This window comes from Arachis hypogaea, chromosome 14, assembly GCF_003086295.3.
Source record: "Arachis hypogaea cultivar Tifrunner chromosome 14, arahy.Tifrunner.gnm2.J5K5, whole genome shotgun sequence".
NCBI classification, from domain to species: domain Eukaryota; kingdom Viridiplantae; phylum Streptophyta; class Magnoliopsida; order Fabales; family Fabaceae; genus Arachis; species Arachis hypogaea.
Window position 1 is genome coordinate 136,961,433 of NC_092049.1, and position 18,880 is coordinate 136,980,312.

The 18,880-nt window shown below is 31.1% G+C and overlaps 1 protein-coding gene across 1 annotated transcript; it reads left to right on the plus strand.

Annotated features, from left to right (window-relative positions):
* Positions 1 to 4,633, plus strand: LOC112744465 (plant cysteine oxidase 2). The gene is made up of 5 exons (XM_025794107.3): positions 1 to 806; positions 2,296 to 2,414; positions 3,162 to 3,321; positions 3,565 to 3,783; positions 4,082 to 4,633. The coding sequence occupies exons 1-5, from the start codon at positions 587 to 589 to the stop codon at positions 4,204 to 4,206; spliced, it is 843 nt and encodes a 280-aa protein (XP_025649892.1). The 5' UTR covers positions 1 to 586; the 3' UTR covers positions 4,207 to 4,633.
* Positions 4,634 to 18,880: the final 14,247 nt, after the last annotated feature.

Consider the following 18,880-nt stretch of genomic DNA (forward strand, 5'->3'; position numbering starts at 1 on the left):
TGTTTGAATATGAATAGCCCACTGAATACCACAATCCCCATGGCCCCTGGTTTTCTTCTCTTTAACACTTCCCACATTCACCAAACTACCATTTCTCTCTCTCTTCTCTTCTCTTTTATATCAACACAACATCATTTCACAAACAAACAATTTACCCTTATCCCATTATTCCTCTCTTCTCTTCTCACTCTCCAATGTTAAACTTTTCCTAATCCTTTTTTTCACCCTTCTACTAAACCCTCCTAAGTCCTAAGATGATTCTTACTTAATATCTAGTATCTATCTACCCCCTTTTTATTTTTTATTTTATTTTATCTCACTCACTTCCCCTGTTTTACTCTGTTTTTTTTTTGTTATTATTGTTTACCTTCCTTCATAGGGGTCTCTGTTTTTTGCATTTTTCATTTCCCAATTTTCTTCCATACCCATTTCCGATAATCACATTCTCCACATTGTTCAATTCAATTCACCTCGGATTACGTCCGTTTCCGTTCCAAAGTTCACTTTTTTAATCTTGCTCTGTTCTGTTTCTGTTTTGCATTTCTGAAACACCTTGTTTGGGTTGGGTTGGAACTTGGAATTGCGAATGGGGATTGGGAAGAACTTATCTAAAGGGAGTGAGGTGCAGAGAGAGACAATCACGAACAGCAAATCAAGGAAGAATCGACGACAACGTTCGAGGAAGATGATGATGTCGTTGTCGCCGGGGGAGAAGCTCTTCGATACTTGCTACCAAGTTTTCGCCAATGGCGGACCTGGCATCGTTCCTCCACCATCCCAAATTGAGAACCTTCGTTCCGTTTTAGGTATCTGCCGAAGAAAGGAATTTGTTGTATTGAACGTATTGCACGTGTGATTTTTTATTTATTTATGCCTTGTAGGTGTTTGTGAATTTGTGTGTGTGTTTTTTCTTTCTGTTTTTTAATTTATTGGGTTGTGTGTTGTTTTTCTGAGTCGTTTTCCCCAACTTGGGCATGCAGACGCATGCTTCTAGTTCTAGTGTGATATAATTCAAACTTTGATATCTTAAATCTCTTTTGTTTTTTTCCTCATGGGACTTCATTAATGTTTTTGGGTGGTGGGGTTTTGTGATCTTTTCCATGCTAATGATGGTGCCTTTGTTTCTGTCTTACGTGCCATTTGCATGCATACATGGTATTTATTATTATTATTATTATTATTATTATTATTATTATTATTATTATTATTATTATAAGGTTTTTGATTTTGGAGTTATCAAATAAATATAAATTAAAAAAGCTTGATGTTCCCCAATATTATAAATATACTCACACATTGCTGTTTCCAGCTTACTATATGATGTTGAAATCTTGAGTCTCATGTATGTTTATGAAGGGGACCATTAGCATTAGCATTAGCATTAGCATATAAGCATATAGGCTATAGCATAAATCTAATCCATTAAATTCTTTTCAATCATGTATTTTGGGTAATCAAGTAAAATATCTGTGCTTTTTTTATTTCCCACCAACCGGGTGTCTCATTTTCATTGGACATCTTTGGTAAATAATTGTTGTCTAATTTGGATGTATTATATCCCTAAATTAGGGTTGTCCTTTAGTGGTAAAAATGGGTCATGTTAGCTGTTTTTGTAACAATTGAAAATCGCTATTATAGGCATGATATGAATATGATAGCAAGTTGAATGCTTTTTATAATAATATAATTTAAATTTTTTATGGTGACTGTTAAATAGGTGAAGGAATAAATTGGTCGTTGACTTGAAGTCCAAGGCCTTAAAAACACTTCATTTAAGTATATGAATCATGCACATTTTGGATGTCAAAATAAAAATATAATAACTGTTGGATATATATATATAGAGGCAACTACTCAAATGAAGATGGCAAAAAAATTTTTTTATAAAAATGTTTAGTGTAACTTATTTATTTAGTCATATTTTAAATAAAAATAATACTTTTATAAATATCAAAATTTAACAATATAATCCATTATTCAAAGGTCAAAAAGAAATATTTTTACATGAAGATAATTATAAAAATTTTATTGTAGTATTCACCATATATATATATATATATATATATGTTTATGTTTATCTGAACCTAGATATAGCTATTGGTTATTTCACTACTCTGTAGTTATCTGCAATCAAATTCACAGGTACACAATCAGACACAGTAACTTGGACCACATTGGTTACATGTACAGCAATGGCTAGAATTGTTCTAAGTTTTCATATGTTTTTTCTTTTATATTATTATCTCTCATTCAAACCAGTTAAATTTGGTTATAATTTTATTTTCTTTTTGGCAGATGCAATAACACCAGAAGATGTTGGATTGAAGCCTGACATGCCATATTTCACTGTCAACAGTGTTCAAGGAACACCAACAATTACATACCTGCACATTTATGAGTGTGAAAAATTCTCGGTTAGTAAGCTATAGCCTTGAACTCTTTTCATGCTAAGAGAAATACGAAAAATACTTGCATTATTTCTGGAAGATTTTTTTTTTTCTAATACTGGATTATTAGGATTGAATTTTCCAAAACTGATCCAAATCATGTGTTATACACTGTTCTGGGCCTTTACAAAATGTCAATCACAATTTGTCTTTTCATAATAAATTTTTTTTTTTACAAATATCAATGAATTTGTCTTTTTATAATTAAAAAATATTTTTATTACCAAATGTCAATGAACAGTGTAAAACATCAGAAAGATCAAATATTCTTGTATTTTACCTTAAAATCACCCGAATGTAAAAAAATTAGCCTTATTTCTGAGTAAATTTATCCCATGTTTCAGACTTTCAGGAATATTTATATCCTTTTATTTTAATTTTCAATAATAAAATTTATATAAAATATTAGGTGTGTGGCTATGAATATTTTTAGAACACTATTTAGATGTATACCAAGACCTAGGTAATGAATATTTTGCACCACCTTTTTATCTTTTTTTCTCTCTCTTTCTTATCAATCGCTTTTAATATCAAAAGTAGAAAATGTAAAAAGAAAAAAAATATACACAAAAATGGTGCATATAACTTCTTTTATTACTGTTACGTTGATGTGTTGGTGTAACTTTATCATCATCATTATTATTATTATTATTATTATTATTATTATTATTATTATTATTATTATTGAAAAAGAAGAATGGATTTGTATTGCAGATGGGAATATTTTGCTTGCCAGCCTCTGGGGTGATTCCTCTTCATAATCATCCTGGAATGACGGTTTTCAGTAAGCTTCTTTTTGGTACAATGCACATCAAATCTTATGATTGGGTCGTTGACATGCCTCCTCATATGCCAACCATTTTCAAGCCTTCAGGTAGTGAGTCTTTTCCTATTTATGTCTTTTCTTAATCTTCTACTTAGTCTTTTCACAAATTATTTATTTATATCAATTTTCTTTTTGGCACAAAGACACCCTTTAATCAGATTTAAAAAAAAAAACATTTATCCATATTTGAAGGGTATACTGTTTTCCTGTTTGATGTTGGTAACAATGAACCAAGACATTGATGCTACTAGTGAATACTGATCAATAATTTTCATGTTCCAATTATGGCAGCCCAGACTCCTGAGATGAGATTAGCCAAAGTCAAGATTGATGCTGATTTTACTGCTCCTTGTAACCCTGCCATCCTTTATCCTGCCGACGGCGGCAACATGCATTGCTTCACGGCTGTGACGGCTTGCGCGGTTCTTGATGTTCTTGGTCCTCCATACAATGATCCTCAAGGCAGGCACTGCACATACTATCTAGACTTCCCTTTTTCCAACTTTTCAGGTATGTTAATATGTTGATTATGTTCCCACTAAAGTCGTAGTACTCATTGGTCATCACACAACATCAATAATTTGCACAAAGTGTCGCATTACTCGAAAGAGAAGAGATATTATTGCACCGAGTCTTGGAGCATCGGTTGAATTGTCTCCGTGTGACCTCAAGATTGCACCAGATTGTCCTTTTAGGCGTCTTCCTATTCTGTGTTGACATATATTTCAGTGTTATTTGCATGTGCATGCTTTTGTAGTTGATATCTCTTAACCTAACATCTTTTTATTGAACATTTTTGAAATTTCAGTTGATGGATTATCCATACCAGAAGATGAAAGCAATAACTATGAATGGCTTCAAGAGAAGGACAAACCTGATAATGTCAAAGTTGTTGGACAAATGTACAGTGGCCCTATGATTGTAGAGAGCTGAAGAAAGTAGAATCTGCTTCAATGTTTCATCATTTGATGCCACCCTTTATCATATCCTCTAGTGAAAAAAATCCTTTTCTAGACTAATTAGTCCCTTTTTTAAGGTTTTTCTAGGTGAATGAATGAAGGGTGGTGTCTTCAATCTTCTACAATTTAGTGTGTACATATACCAAAGACAGGAAAAGGATAAAACATGATGCTGCACTGGAAAATGAAGGCAAGAATGAAAGTGCAGATGCAAATTGAGCTAGTTTTTCGCTTTAGTCATTTCATTTTATTTTTACTTTTTTGAATATGGTTTAGAGCTTAAAAGGGTAGTAGTGTCTAGTGCTAAAAAGGGTCAGTTGTTTTTACTTATTTTAATTAGTATATGCTTCTTCTTCTTCTTCTACTGTTAATGGCAATGGATGGTGTTGTGTTTAGTGCAATGTCAGTGCTTTGGTGTTTTTTTTTTTAAATTATTATTTAGCAAACTGTTGTTCTTTATGGTTCATAGCACTATTTTCTTGGTATTTGGATTTGACGAATAGAAAAGAACAAAATCCAACAACTATATCAGAAAAAATCTTTGTCGTTGTTAGTTGTTTGTTCTTTTTTAGTTGTCAAATTAGTGGTTAATATTTACTTATATTTTAGTTATGTATTTCTGGTTTTTTAGTTACATTTGAGAGAATAAAATATTGTAGTATTTGAGCAATTAATGAAAAAAAAGTAATGAGAAATTGATAATTTTATTTTTTATATTTGATAAGGTACGATAGTATAATAATTTGGTCCAGTGTAGATAAATATCTTAATTAAGCTTATTTTCAAAAAATAGTTTAAACAATAAACACTTATATTAAAAGTAGTTTACAAATAAGTTATTTTGTGTTTAATTTTTATTTTTAAAAAAAATTATGATAAAAATTTTTTTATTATAAGAGAAGTCATTTTTTTTAACTTCTCTATGAGTACTTAAATAACTTTTTAAAAAATTATAATTTTATTTTAAAAGCACTTAAATAACTTTTTAAAAAATTATAATTTTATTTTAAAAATTACATCAGACATTAATATTACTATTTTTCATAAGTCAAAATTTTTTAAATTTTCATAAGTCAAAATTTTTTTAAAAAATAACTTTTGAAGCTGTCTAAACGGACAACTAATCATATTCTTTGAAATTACTTTTATTTTAATCAATTATTCAAAATGTCTTTATTTTTTAAAGTCTAATATTTAGATAGCTTAGGAGATACGTATACCAAAAAATAGTTATAGTGTATAGAAATATATATTTAGTATTTTATAATTTATTTTTAATATTTTTTGTAAACATATTTGATTTTTCTGAGTATTGTAAGTTTAGTTATTCTATTATAGCAAGTTTGATTAGTTTAGTGATAAATTATTTTGTTAAAGAAAATGTATAAATTAATATATATATTGGTTAATTTAATGATTAATTTTTTATGTATGTAATTTTTTTAAAAAATACCCTTAATTATTTTTTAATATTACTGATAATTTCAGTTGTATAAATCATAAAAGAAAAATTTGTGCTATAATGTTTTCATTGTATAAAATTGGCATTTTCACTCACCTGAACCAAAGTTTAGTCAATTTACATTTGCATGCCTTGTACCGTACAACCACTTGCAGCAACACTACCCGCCAAAACAGAAAAACAAAATCGTTCGATAGTTTTTTTAGTCTTACCAAAACGGATTTGGATCCAATAAAAATTTAAATCTCACTTTAGCTCACCCTTAAATAATTTTTCTCCCATATTTTCTCAATTAATTTTGATTTTTGGGTTAGAACATTACTTGTGGCTGTTTTAAGGCGAAATCCAAGACTTAACAACTACCTAGTTTAGGCCCAATATATAAAGCAGTGCACCACAGTTAGCTTGTTATTACCTTTTATTTTATTTTTTGTTATTTTAACTATTTATAAATTTAGAATTTTGTGGTATGTGTTTAAAACAATTAGGCTAATGATATAGCATCTAGTCACCCAAAAAAAAAAAAAAAAAGACTAATGATATAGCATCTAAATACTAAATGGAGCAAAACATAAATTTTGAAATGTCTTAAAACCTTAAAGAATATAATTATATCTGTGTTAAATAGTTAAAAGAGTATTCAGGAAAATATATTAAGCTAAATAATTTCTCACTTCAATATATCACAAGAAAATACACAATGTAGGGTCAATCCTGTCATAGTTTTATGAAAATTCTTAGTTTACAATATTTTTTTTAAAGATAGAGGTTATATTTTATTAATTATTAAAAAATAAAATATAAAAATATCCAAAAGCAGGATAGTATAATAAAAGGTGATAATTTTTTAAATAGCCGGCCATAAAAAATTTTTCAGATAAATAGTTTGATTTTGTGAGGCAAATTCAACTTTCATAGGTCATTATGCAGTCTACCATTTTCCTTGCGTTACACGGATCATGCATTAAAAATATACACACAATCATTTGTTATAGTATTTAAAATAAAATTTAATTTGATTATAGTATTATGTTATTTATTCATAATACATTTTTTAATTCTCATGCTGATATGATAATATAAGATGGTTAATAATTACATTTTAAAAAGAAAGATTATTGAAGAATTGTGTACAACACATTACGTGCAGGTGCAAATGCAGGATTCATAGTTATTTTTTTGGGGACTATTTTGTTATACTTAATATACTAAAACAGAAAACTCATCATACTATAAGAAAAGTTTTTTAAGCAAAACAGTGGTCTTATTTTTCTACAACAACTCTCTGCAAGAGAAAAATCCTCCCATACTACTCAAATTTTTGCTGCCGAAAAATTGAAGAAGGCCACCACAACTATGACGAGAACTTAATCATTAGCAGGGGAGGTTATGACATAGTTTACAAAGGAGTTTTAGAGAATGACACCATTGTTGCTATTAAGAAGTCCAAAATAGTTAATGCTGACCAAATTGAGCAATTCATAAACGAAGTGATGGTTTTGTCTCAAGTTAACCATAAAAAAATTCGTTGTTCTCATTTATAAGTAGAGGTCTCCGTTTATTTAATTTAGTGATTTAATGTGAAGCCTGCAATTATGTGCGATACATTTGTAATAAAAATATGGAGAATAGTGTGTGGTATTGTGATGTACGTGTGGCCTTTATTATATTAACTCAGAAGTGGGTTGATTTAGCATTTTCCTTGCATTGCACGGGTCATGCACTAAAAATGTAAAGACAATCACTTGTTATAATATTTAAAATAATAATATTAAATTTGATTATAAAATTATGTTATTTATTCATAATACATTTTTTAATTCTCGTGCTGAACATTTTTGTGCATTATACAAGTCATTCACTAATTTTTGTGTACATGTAACATCACTTAAAGATAAGATATAATAATATAAGATGATTAATAATTACATTTTAAAAAGAAAAATCATTGAAGAATTGTGTACAACACATTACGCACAGGTGCAAATGCAGGATTCATAGTTATTTTTGTGGGGATTATTTTGTTATACTTAACATACTAAAACAGAAAAGTCATCAAACTACAAGAAAAGTTTTTTAAGCAAAACGGTGGTCTTCTTTTGCTACAACAACTTTCTGCAAGAGAAGAATTCTTCCATATTACTCAAATTTTTGCTACCTTAAAATTGAAGAAGGCCACCACAACTATGACGAGAACTTAATCATTGGCAGGGGAGGTTATGACACAGTTTATAAAGGAGTTTTAGAGAATGACACAGTTGTTGCTATCAAGAAGTCCAAAATAGTTAATGCTAATCAAGTTGAGCAATTCATAAACGAGGTGATTGTTTTATCTCAAGTTAACTATAAAGAAATTCGTTGTTCTCATTTATAAGTGGAGGTATTCGTTTATTTAATTTGGTGATTTAATATGAAGTGTGCAATTGAGTGTGACACATTTGTAATAAAAATATGGAGAATAGCGTGTGTTATTGTGATGTACATGTGGCCTGTATTATATTAACTCCGAAGTGGGTTGATTTAGCATTTTTCTTGCATTGCACGGGTCATGCACTAAAAATGTACACACAATCACTTGTTATAGTATTTAAAATAATATGAAATTTGATTATAAAATTATGTTATTTATTCATAACACATTTTTTAATTCTCGTGCTGAGCATTTTTCGTGCATTATACGGGTCATTCACTAATTTTAGTGTACATGTAACATCACTTAAAGATAAGATATGATGATATAAGATGGTTAGTAATTACATTTTGAAAAGAAAAATCATTGAAGAATTGTGTCCAACACATTACGCGCAGGTGCAAATGCAGGATACATAGCTATTTTTGTGAGGATTATTTTGTTATACTTAACATACTAAAACAGAAAACTCATGAAACTACAAGAAAATTTTTTTAAGCAAAACGGTGGTCTTCTTTTGTTACAATAACTCTCTGCAACAGAAGAATCCTCCCATACTACTAAAATTTTTGCTGCCTTAAAATTGAAGAAGGCCACCACAATTATGACGAGAAGTTAATCATTGGTAGGGGAGGTTATGACACAGTTTACAAAGGAGTTTTAGAGAATAACACAGTTGTTGTTATCAAGAAGTCCAAATAGTTAATGCTGGCCTAGTTGAGCAATTCATAAACGAGGTGATTGTTTTGTCTCAAGTTAACCATAAAGAAATTCGTTATTCTCATTTATAAGTGGAGGTATTCGTTTATTTAATTTGGTGATTTAATGTGAAGTGTGCAATTGAGTATGACACATTTGTAATAAAAATATGGAGAATAGCGTGTGTTATTGTGATGTACGTGTGGCCTGTATTATATTAACTCAGAAGTGGATTGATTTAGCATTTTTCTTGCATTGCACGGGTCATGCACTAAAAATATACACACAATCATTTGTTATAGTATTTAAAATAATATGAAATTTGATTATAGAATTATGTTATTTATTCATAACATATTTTTTAATTCTTGTGCTGAGCATTTTTCGTGCATTATACGGGTCATTCACTAATTTTAGTGTACATGTAACATCACTTAAAGATAAGATAGGATGATATAAGATGGTTAATAATTACATTTTGAAAAGAAAAATCATTGAAGAATTGTGTCCAACATATTATGCGCAGGTGCAAATGCAGGATTCATAGCTATTTTTGTGGGGGACTATTTTGTTATACTTAACATACTAAAACAGAAAACTCAGTAAACTACAAAATTTTTTTTTTAAGCAAATTGGTGGTCTTCTTTTGTTACAACTCTCTGCAATAGAAGAATCCTCCCATACTACTAAAATTTTTGCTGCTGAAAATTTGAAGAAGGCCACCACAACTATGACGAGAACTTAATCATTGGCAGGGGAGGTTATGACACAGTTTACAAAGAAATTTTAGAAAATGACACAGTTGTTGCTATCAAGAAGTCCAAAATAGTTAATGCTAACCAAGTTGAGCAATTCATAAACGAGGTGATTGTTTTATCTCAAGTTAACTATAAAAAAATTCGTTGTTCTCATTTATAAGTGGAGGTATTCGTTTATTTAATTTTATAATTTAATGTAAAGTATGCAATTGAGTGTGACACATTTGTAAAAAAAATATGGAGGATAGTGTATGTTATTGTAATGTATATATGCCCTGTATTATATTAAATCATAAAAGTAGGTTAATATAACTTTTTTTGTGCATTGCACGGATCATGCACTAGAAATGTACACACAACTCTCTCTTGTCAATACTATTTGGATAAATTTGATGATCATAGTTCAGCTAAAGACTTATGGTTCTTTACTTCTTTTGGTGGCCCCCTCTTATTGAAATTTTTTGTTTCACCGAAGAGAACAAATGCATATATATATATACTCTTATCAAGAGTGTTTCAACTCAAACTCTCTCTCTTGTTCACAACTCTCTGAGCTACACCAAAATCACACTCACAACTCTGTGAGCTATACCAAATCATCCTGAAACTCTCTCAAATTCTCTCTCTTGCTCACAACTCTTTTTTGCTCACACTATTTTTTTGCTTTTTCATTCTCTCTTCTTGTTTTGCTTGTGATCTCACTTTCTCTCACACCTTCACTACTTATGATGAGAGGGATAGGCATGTTATTTGTTGTTGTTATATTAGTCCATGTACTAGTAGAAGTAGTAGCTATAAATGATACTTATAATAATCATATATCTTTTGATGGATACCAAAATGAGTGTTATGGTATTCAAATTTCATATCCATTTGGCATAGAAAATTCATATACCAGTGCTACCTGTTTCTTAGAAGAATCCTTTAAACTTACTTGCAACAGTACTATTTCCAGTTTAATATGGGACAATAAGCCAGCTATAACCATAAACGTCTCCCAAGGACAAGTAGATATATTGACTTCTGCCATCAAAATTCGTTATGATAGTAGCTATGGTAATTCCATTAGTTTTAGCTCTTCCAGCACAATCACAACTAGTCTTTCTTTCATCATTTCAAGCAAAGACAACCAATTCATAGGTGTTAGCTGCAGTACTTACGGCTATTTTACTATCTACAGCAACACCAGCGGTTATATAATGGGGTGCGTAACAAAATGTCATAACATGAGTATGAAAATCGATGACAGACATTGTCCCGACAACAGGTGCTGTGAGCTGGATATTCCTACTGAAACGGTCACAATTCAAGTAGTGACCTATTTTTACTGTGACTATTCCGTTGTCGTCAAGAATGACAACTACACGTTTTCGAAGGACCACTTCGAGAATCTACCATTTAAGAGGCTCCTTGCGGTGTTCGATTGGAGTGTTGGAAACAAGACATGTGAAGAATCTCGGAGCAGAGATACCATCGCTTGTAAGGAAAATAGTAGATGTGTGGATGCAACATTTTTATTAAACACTATTGTTGTAAATTATATACATAATAAATACTTGTATTTTTTATTCCCCGCCGGCTTCTTTTCTTTCTTTTGAATTTTATTTATCTCATTCTTCTTTTTCTTTTTCTCTTCTATATTCTTCATTCATTTTTCTCTCTTTCTTTCTTCACAATTTTTCATTTTTTTTACAAATTATATAATCAGTCAATATCACTTTCTTTTTCTCTCTATTCCTAATTTCTTGCTTCTCTCGAAAACCTTCATTGCTTGGTTCTTCATCATATTCATTCTTTTTAAATATTTTTGATATAGTATCAGAGCCCTTAAGTTACAACCATAGCTATGATTCTATCTAATGCTTTTACAACTAAATACCATGCTATGAGTGTATTTGGGTGTACTTGCTATAGGGTTGTCAAACGGGCTAGTCCGGCCCATTTAGGTCCGACCCGTTAATCCCGTGGATTAAATGGGTTGGACCGTTTAAACCCGTTTCATTCGCAGGCCATAATTTTTCAGTCCGGACTGTTTATGATCAGTCCCATGGGTTAAATGGGCCAGCCCGTTTATACTTTTATTTTTTTTTTTGAAAAATATTTTGGTAAAAATGATCACTTTTAAGTAAAAAATCTTTAACAAATAATTTTTTTTAGTTAATGGGTCGGGTTTTCAAGTCGGATCGGGAGAAATATTAGCTAAAAGTATTATTTTTTTTTGAAAAAAATGTAAAAAAGAAATAAACGAGCCACTCATTTAGTCCGCGGGCTAGCCCGTTTAACCCGTCATTTTTTCGGGTTAATCGGGCTCAGCCCGTTTAGCCCAAAATTAAAACGGGCTTAATTTTAGAGGTAAAGGCCGCCTATTTAAATAGGTAAACGGTGGTCCGATGGGTTTGGCCCATTTTGACGGCCTTAACTTGCTATCCTTTTTTACGACCTTACAACAAACACAAGTTTGATTATAGATCACATCTATATTTATTTTTAGGATATAATCCTCAACATAAAGGCTACAAATATCTTTTTTCTGATGGTAAATTCTATTTATCTCGTAATGTTATTTTTTACGAAGGCAAGTTTCGATACTCAACTCATTTTACTAAAACTATTACTAATTCTACTTCTGAATCTTTTAGAGATATTTACTTTAATCACTAATTTATTTTTGTTCCAAGCTTTCAATTAGAATCACTTATCTCATCTTCACCTTCTACATCTTCTATACCAGCACCTACTTCTCTCATTCCTCCTATTACACTAGCTGCAAATACACCATCAGCCTCACAACAATCTTACACCTTACCTTCTAGATAGATCCCTATCTCAAATGCTACTACATCGGTAGTAAATGGGTGTTTGCTGTAAAAAAGAATCCACATGGCCACCCAATTAGATATAACTTTTAATATATAAAAATAGATGGATAAGTTTACCCACATTACTTTTAAGATATCTTTCTCCTCCTACTAATGTCATGTAAGCAACATCTCTTACTTGGCAAAACTTTAGAATCAACCACTTATTTTTTGCCAAATCAACTATTATTTTCAAATCAGCAAAAAAATAAAATATACAAAAAATATACAAGTAATAGAAATATATGTAAATTAGGCTGTAAAATTACCAATGACAATAATTAAAAATTAATAGTATCTAACCAAATTTATAACGTACAAGAATTCATATCTCTATATTATTATATTTTATCGTTATAAACAATACATAAATTTATAACTCCAATAATTAATTTATTAATTTTTATAAATAACTCATTAAATGTAATAAACATCTATATTACAAATGTCATAATAATCTATTAATCATAATAAATTTTACGTTACAAATATTCAAATTCTATACTATTTGAACTACTTATATAAGTCTCTTATCACCATTTCTTCAAATAATATTAAATTTAGTATAAGAAATGTAATATTACCAAACAAACAGACAATTGATTTATCAAAGTTTGTGTAGTTCGTCTATGGAAGACATTAACACTAGGGGTGCACAAGACCCGATCCGACCCGAAGACCAGGACCAGGCCCGGTGACTTCAGGGCTAATTTGGTCTGGTTTGTTATGGCCCGGTCAGACCCAAGATTTCAATAGATGGCTCCAGTTATTTATTAAATCGGGTTCGGGCCAAGTCTCGGATCACCCGGTCCCGGCCCATTGGACCCGTGTAGGCGTGCAGTAAAAAAAAATAAAAGAATATGCATTATGTTTTATTGTTTCTTGCCTTTGTGTTTAATGTCCACACCCACAATTTCACTCTTCAGGCTTCACATTTCACAGCCCACAATATTCAGGGGCTAGGGCACAGCACACAACATACTCTCTCTCACTCAAACTCGTTTCCCACTTTCCCTAAGGCACAGCGCCGTAGCCCCAACGGCCAGCGGAGAGCTCCTCCTTCACACCTCCATGCCATTTGTGCTTCTTAATCTTACCTCACTCTCTCCTTCAATACCAATCTTCTTTAATTTTTTCACTGTCCCTTTTTTCACCTTCTTCCTCTTTCTCCACCAAGTCCGATCAACCACCACAACTGCTGATCGTCAAACACCTCTCAGAGACTTAGAGTTCTCACCAATGCAGTGTTCATCGCAAGACGCAGAGCAGGTAATTTGTTTTTGCTAAAAACCATTGATTTTCATTTTTTTTCTTGCAACTACTAGCCTATTGGGTGCTAATATTTCACCTATTTTGTTTGTTTTGTTAATTTTTTGGAAGAACTAATGAAATTGTTGATATTTTTCTTGCCATAATTGGTTTAATTTTGAGAAAAACTAACATAATTGATTTTTTTGTGTTTAATTTTTTGGTTTGTATTTTGAGTACTTCAATATGAGAGTTACAAGCTAGACGAAAGTAGGAAGAAGTTATTGATTAGAGATAGGAATTTAACAATTGAGAAGAATTGGGAGTAGGAATAATAATTTGCAATTATAATTATTGGCTGTCTTAGCAAATTATTGGAAGTAAGAACAATAATTTTAGTTTTATAATTTGCACTACTAATAATTATAATTGATCTCTTCCACTTTAAATTTGATTGTTATTTAAAAATTGAATTTTCTGGTTTGTACACTTTATGTTATTGTGAGTAATGTTTTGGTGAGTATTGAGTAATGCTAGCTGCTCTGCCTCTATCCTCACGTGCATTTCAACCTACCTTCAATTATTATCTATGGCTCTATGCCTTACTTCACTTAAGTCTTACAATAATAAGAATGAGACTGGCATACTTATGAATCTTTCTTATTTGTTTTATTTTTCTTTTTTGGATTAGTAAATTAAACATTTAATTCTCTTTGCATTTGTTATTGTTAAATGATGAGACTGAACACTTGTTTAAGTATACTCAGTTTTATTTAGATATATTAAATTTATGATCAGTTGTTTAAGTATGTTTAGTTTTTTTTAGATATATCATTATATTGTTATATGAATCTTTTTTATGTTTAGATAAACACAAATGGGAGGAGGAGATCCTAGTTGTATTGCAGTCCAAAGTAATGAGGACAACAAAGCCATGGACATAGAGCATGAGGTTGCTGCTATCGAGGGACAGCAAGCTAACGAGGGACAGCAGGCTACTCGCAAGGGAAAAAAGTCTTATATGTGGACGCATTTTAAACAGCTTCCATTTAGCGAGACCAATGAAGAGCACAAGGCCAAATGTAATCACTGTCAAAAAGTATATCTATGTCATCCAACTAGACATGGCACAAATTCTTTGAGTAAACACTTGAGAATTTCTCACAAGTGGATATTTACAAAAGCAAGTAAAAATGAGATACTTTATGGCTATATGCCTAAGGTTGGTAAAGAAGGTGAAGCCAGCAAAACTTTCAAAGTCAATGGCTGAGTTTATTATCCTTGATGAACACCCTTTTAAAGTGGTCGAAGGGATTGGGTTTCGCAAAATGATTAATCGATTTGAACCAAGATTCACTGTACCATCCAGGATGACAATGTCAATAGATTGCTTTCAACTTTCTTTAGATGAAAAAAAAAAAACTTAAAGCTTGGTTGGCAAAGTCATGTGCTCGAGTTTGTTTGACATTAGATTGTTGGACATCAAATCAAAATCTTAGCTACATGAGCCTAACTGCACATTTCGTTGATGACGAATGGAAGCTACAAAAGAGAATTCTCATTGAGAACCACAAGGGAGAAACAATAGGGAGAGAAATTGAGACATGTTTGAGAGAGTGGGGAATTGAAAAGGTCTTCACAATCACATTAGACAATGCATCTTCAAATGATGGGGTTATCACTTACCTTCAAAGAAAATTAGCTGCAAGGGGTGGATTGGTGTGCGGAGAAAAATATTTGCAAATGAGGTGTTGTGCTCATGTTCTCAACTTGATAGTGAATGAAGGAATTAAAGAGCAACATGCCTCCATTGAAAGCATTCGGAATGCTGTTAGGTATGTTAGATCTTCTCCCCAAAGAATTAAAAAATTTAAAAAATGCATTGAGGCTGAGTTGATAGTCTAAAAGTCTTGCTTGTTTAGATGTTCCAACTAGATGGAATTTCACCTATCTAATGTTGGAACATGCTAAAAAAATTGAAAAAACTTTTGATAGACTTTATTATCAAGAAACTGATTTTTTTAGATGGTTTGGAGAGGATAGTGGGGGTAAAAAGAAAGTTGGTCCACTCACGGCACTTGATTGGCAACATGCTAGGCTATTCATTGATTTTTTGAGAATCTTCTATGAGATTACTTTGTGTTTCTCATCTTCTTTACATGTTACTTTAAACAAATGCTTTCATGAAATTGCATCTATAAATTCTCAACTAACATCTTGGAGCCACAACAATTCTGAATTATTGGGAACTATGGCATGCTCTATGAAGGCTAAATACGATAAATATGAGGGACCACTTGACAAGTTTAATCCTTTGATACTTGTTGCCGTTGTTTTAGATCCTCGATACAAACTTGATTATCTTTCTTGGTGTTTGGAGGATGTATATGATAAGGAAGTGGCTACTAGTATGACTAATTTTGTGAAATTTACATTGGAGACATTGTACAAATTTTATTCAAAAGAAATTGTAGATGATAAAGTTCTTGATGATGGTGGCAGTTCCTCTAAAGCTGTTTTGGATGATAAAGATAGTAGTCAATCTAGTGCTAAGTATGTTGCTGCAAATAGAGTGAATTTGTGAAAAAAACAAAAGAAAGAAAAAGCTAATGCAGATAGCAAATCTGATGTTGAGAAATATCTGGCCGAAGATCCTGTGGACGTCGAAGATGAGAATTTTGATATATTGGCTTGGTGGAAATTAAATGGATCAAAATATAGAATTCTTTCTCCCATAGTCCGTGATGTCTTTGGTATTCCAGTTTCAACTGTTGCATCTAAATCATGCTTTAGTACTGGTTGGCGTGTGGTTGATCTTTATCGTATCTCTTTGTCACCAAAAATGGCAGAAGCTTTAATTTGCACTCAAAGTTGGTTGTATCTTTCTAAGCAGATATTTGAAGAACTTGAGTTTGATCAATTTGACAGTAGTGACAAAATTGTTAATGGTAATTACTTTATGATGTCTTTATTCTTTTTTTATTATTTAATTTAATTCATATGATAATCTTGAGAGACTAATTTTTATGTTTTGCAGATGTTACTAACACATCCACACAACAAGAATCAAGTTCACAACTAACCTTGAGATCAAGCTACGAATCAAATGAATTTTATTCTGTAATTGTTTGCTACTTAATATTTTGTTGTTATTGGTTGGTATGACACTATAAATTATTATTATTATGTTAATCTTGTGTTGGTTGTTAACTTTGTTTTAATTGTCTTTTGAACTTTGAATGTTTAGTGTGTAATTGACATAATTATTATTATGAAACTTTAAATTATTATTATTAAATTCTAAATTATTATTATGTGAATATTGCAATGTTATGGAATAATTATTTTCTAAAATTTAGAGGTTCAAAAGATGTAGAATCTAATTTTTGGTGATATCGTGATAAAGTTGATCAAGACCCGGGCTTCACCCGGTCTAGACCCGGCTTAAGTGTGGCCCGAAAGTAACACGATTTTATCGGGTCTAGGGCCGGGTAAGGGTCTCATAAATAGACCCGGTCATTATTTAGGGTCGGGTTCGGGTCACGGCGAACCCGGCTTCACCCGACCCATGTGCACCCCTAATTAACACCCACAAATGAAGAAGGGTTTCTTTGCTTAGAAATGATTATATTAGATGAAAAGGTATAAAACAAACATATTTATTGTATTTTTGAATTGTATTTTTAAATTAAACATTTTCCAACACTATTTTGAATTTGCATCACCTAACACATTGTCTGATAGAGTGGGTCAAAGAAAAATATTAACAGGTAATTTCACTCTATACTATTTCAATTATTCTTATTAAAAATAACTTATTTAAAAAAAATTCTACATGTTGTTGTTCTTTTTATTGTAGATGTCATTGGAAAACTGCATGCACATCAAGAGATTAAGGAGAAAGAAAACCATACAAATTCAAGACACATCTTCGGAAGAAGAACATACATTCAAAGATGGAACAAACAACACAATAAAAATTGCATACAACTCAACAATTTATAAAGAACATGCTTTCACAAGAATCTACGACATAAAGAAGAAACCAACAACTCTAACAATAACCAATAAAGAAAAAGGAGGACGAGCGCCACATAAGAAGACTAAGTCCATCAATAAAAATAAATATAAAATCAAACCACCAAATAAAAATGTCACTTTGTATAACTCTAACATCCAAATCTTTTGTACTACAAATTATTTTAAACAAAACACCTTTTAAATTTAACTTTAGTTTACACATATTTAATTTAATTATACAAAATATAGTCATTTTTAATATTTATTATATACTATCATTAATTTACTACCCGCGCATCGCGCGGGTCTCATTCTAGTTGAATATAAAGCCATGTTAGTGACAAAAGGCTTTCTTCAAAGAGAAAGAATAGATTTTGATCAAACCTTTTCTCCTGTGATTAAACCACAAACTATTAGAGTTGTGATTTCTTTAGCACTGTCTGAGGGTTGGCAAATGCGCTAATTTTATTTTGACAATGCATTTTTTAATGGAGAATTGCATGAAACAGTCTTGATGGAATAACCTCAAGGTTTCTCAGCATCTAACACTCAACTAATTTGTATCCTTAAGAAAGTCATATATGGCCTCAAACAAGCACCAAGATCTTGGTTTCTAACTTTATCAGCCACCTTGCAACAGTTTGATTTTCACAATACTAAAACAGATTTCTCATTATTTGTAAGACATACATCAAATTCTATTACTCTACTATGTGTTTATGTTGATGACATTTCATTAATAGAGAATAATCCTTAAGAGTTACAGTTTCTCATTGACAAACTAAACTCTATTTTCTCTCTCAAGAATCTTGGTTAATTTAGTTATTTTCTTGGCTTAGAAGTTACATTTATTAATAACCAGCAACTTATTTTAACACACAGAAAGTATATTATTAATCTTTTAACTCGTACTAACATGTTAATGGTTAATGCAATGCCAACCCTAATGGTATCCTCTTCAAAACTAAATTTACATGATTCTGACTCATTTGATGATTCCAAGTTGCATAGGTCCATAGATGGAGCATTAGAATACTTGACTCTTATAAGATCAAATCTCACATATTCAGCGAGTAAGGTCTGCCATTATATGCATAACCCAACTATCAATCATTAGAGAGCTATCAAACGAATCCTCAGATACATAAAAGGTACAGTTGATCAAGATTTAGTGTTTAACAGTTGTACTAACT

What these genes read in the sequence shown, in the direction of transcription:
- LOC112744465 (XM_025794107.3), top strand. Translation starts at nt 587, where the DNA reads ATGGGGATTGGGAAGAACTTATCTAAAGGGAGTGAGGTGCAGAGAGAG. An exon ending in AACCATTTTCAAGCCTTCAG is followed by an intron (nt 3,322 to 3,564) that starts GTAGTGAGTCTT and finishes CAATTATGGCAG; the next exon opens with CCCAGACTCCTGAGATGAGA. An exon ending in CCCTTTTTCCAACTTTTCAG is followed by an intron (nt 3,784 to 4,081) that starts GTATGTTAATAT and finishes TTGAAATTTCAG; the next exon opens with TTGATGGATTATCCATACCA.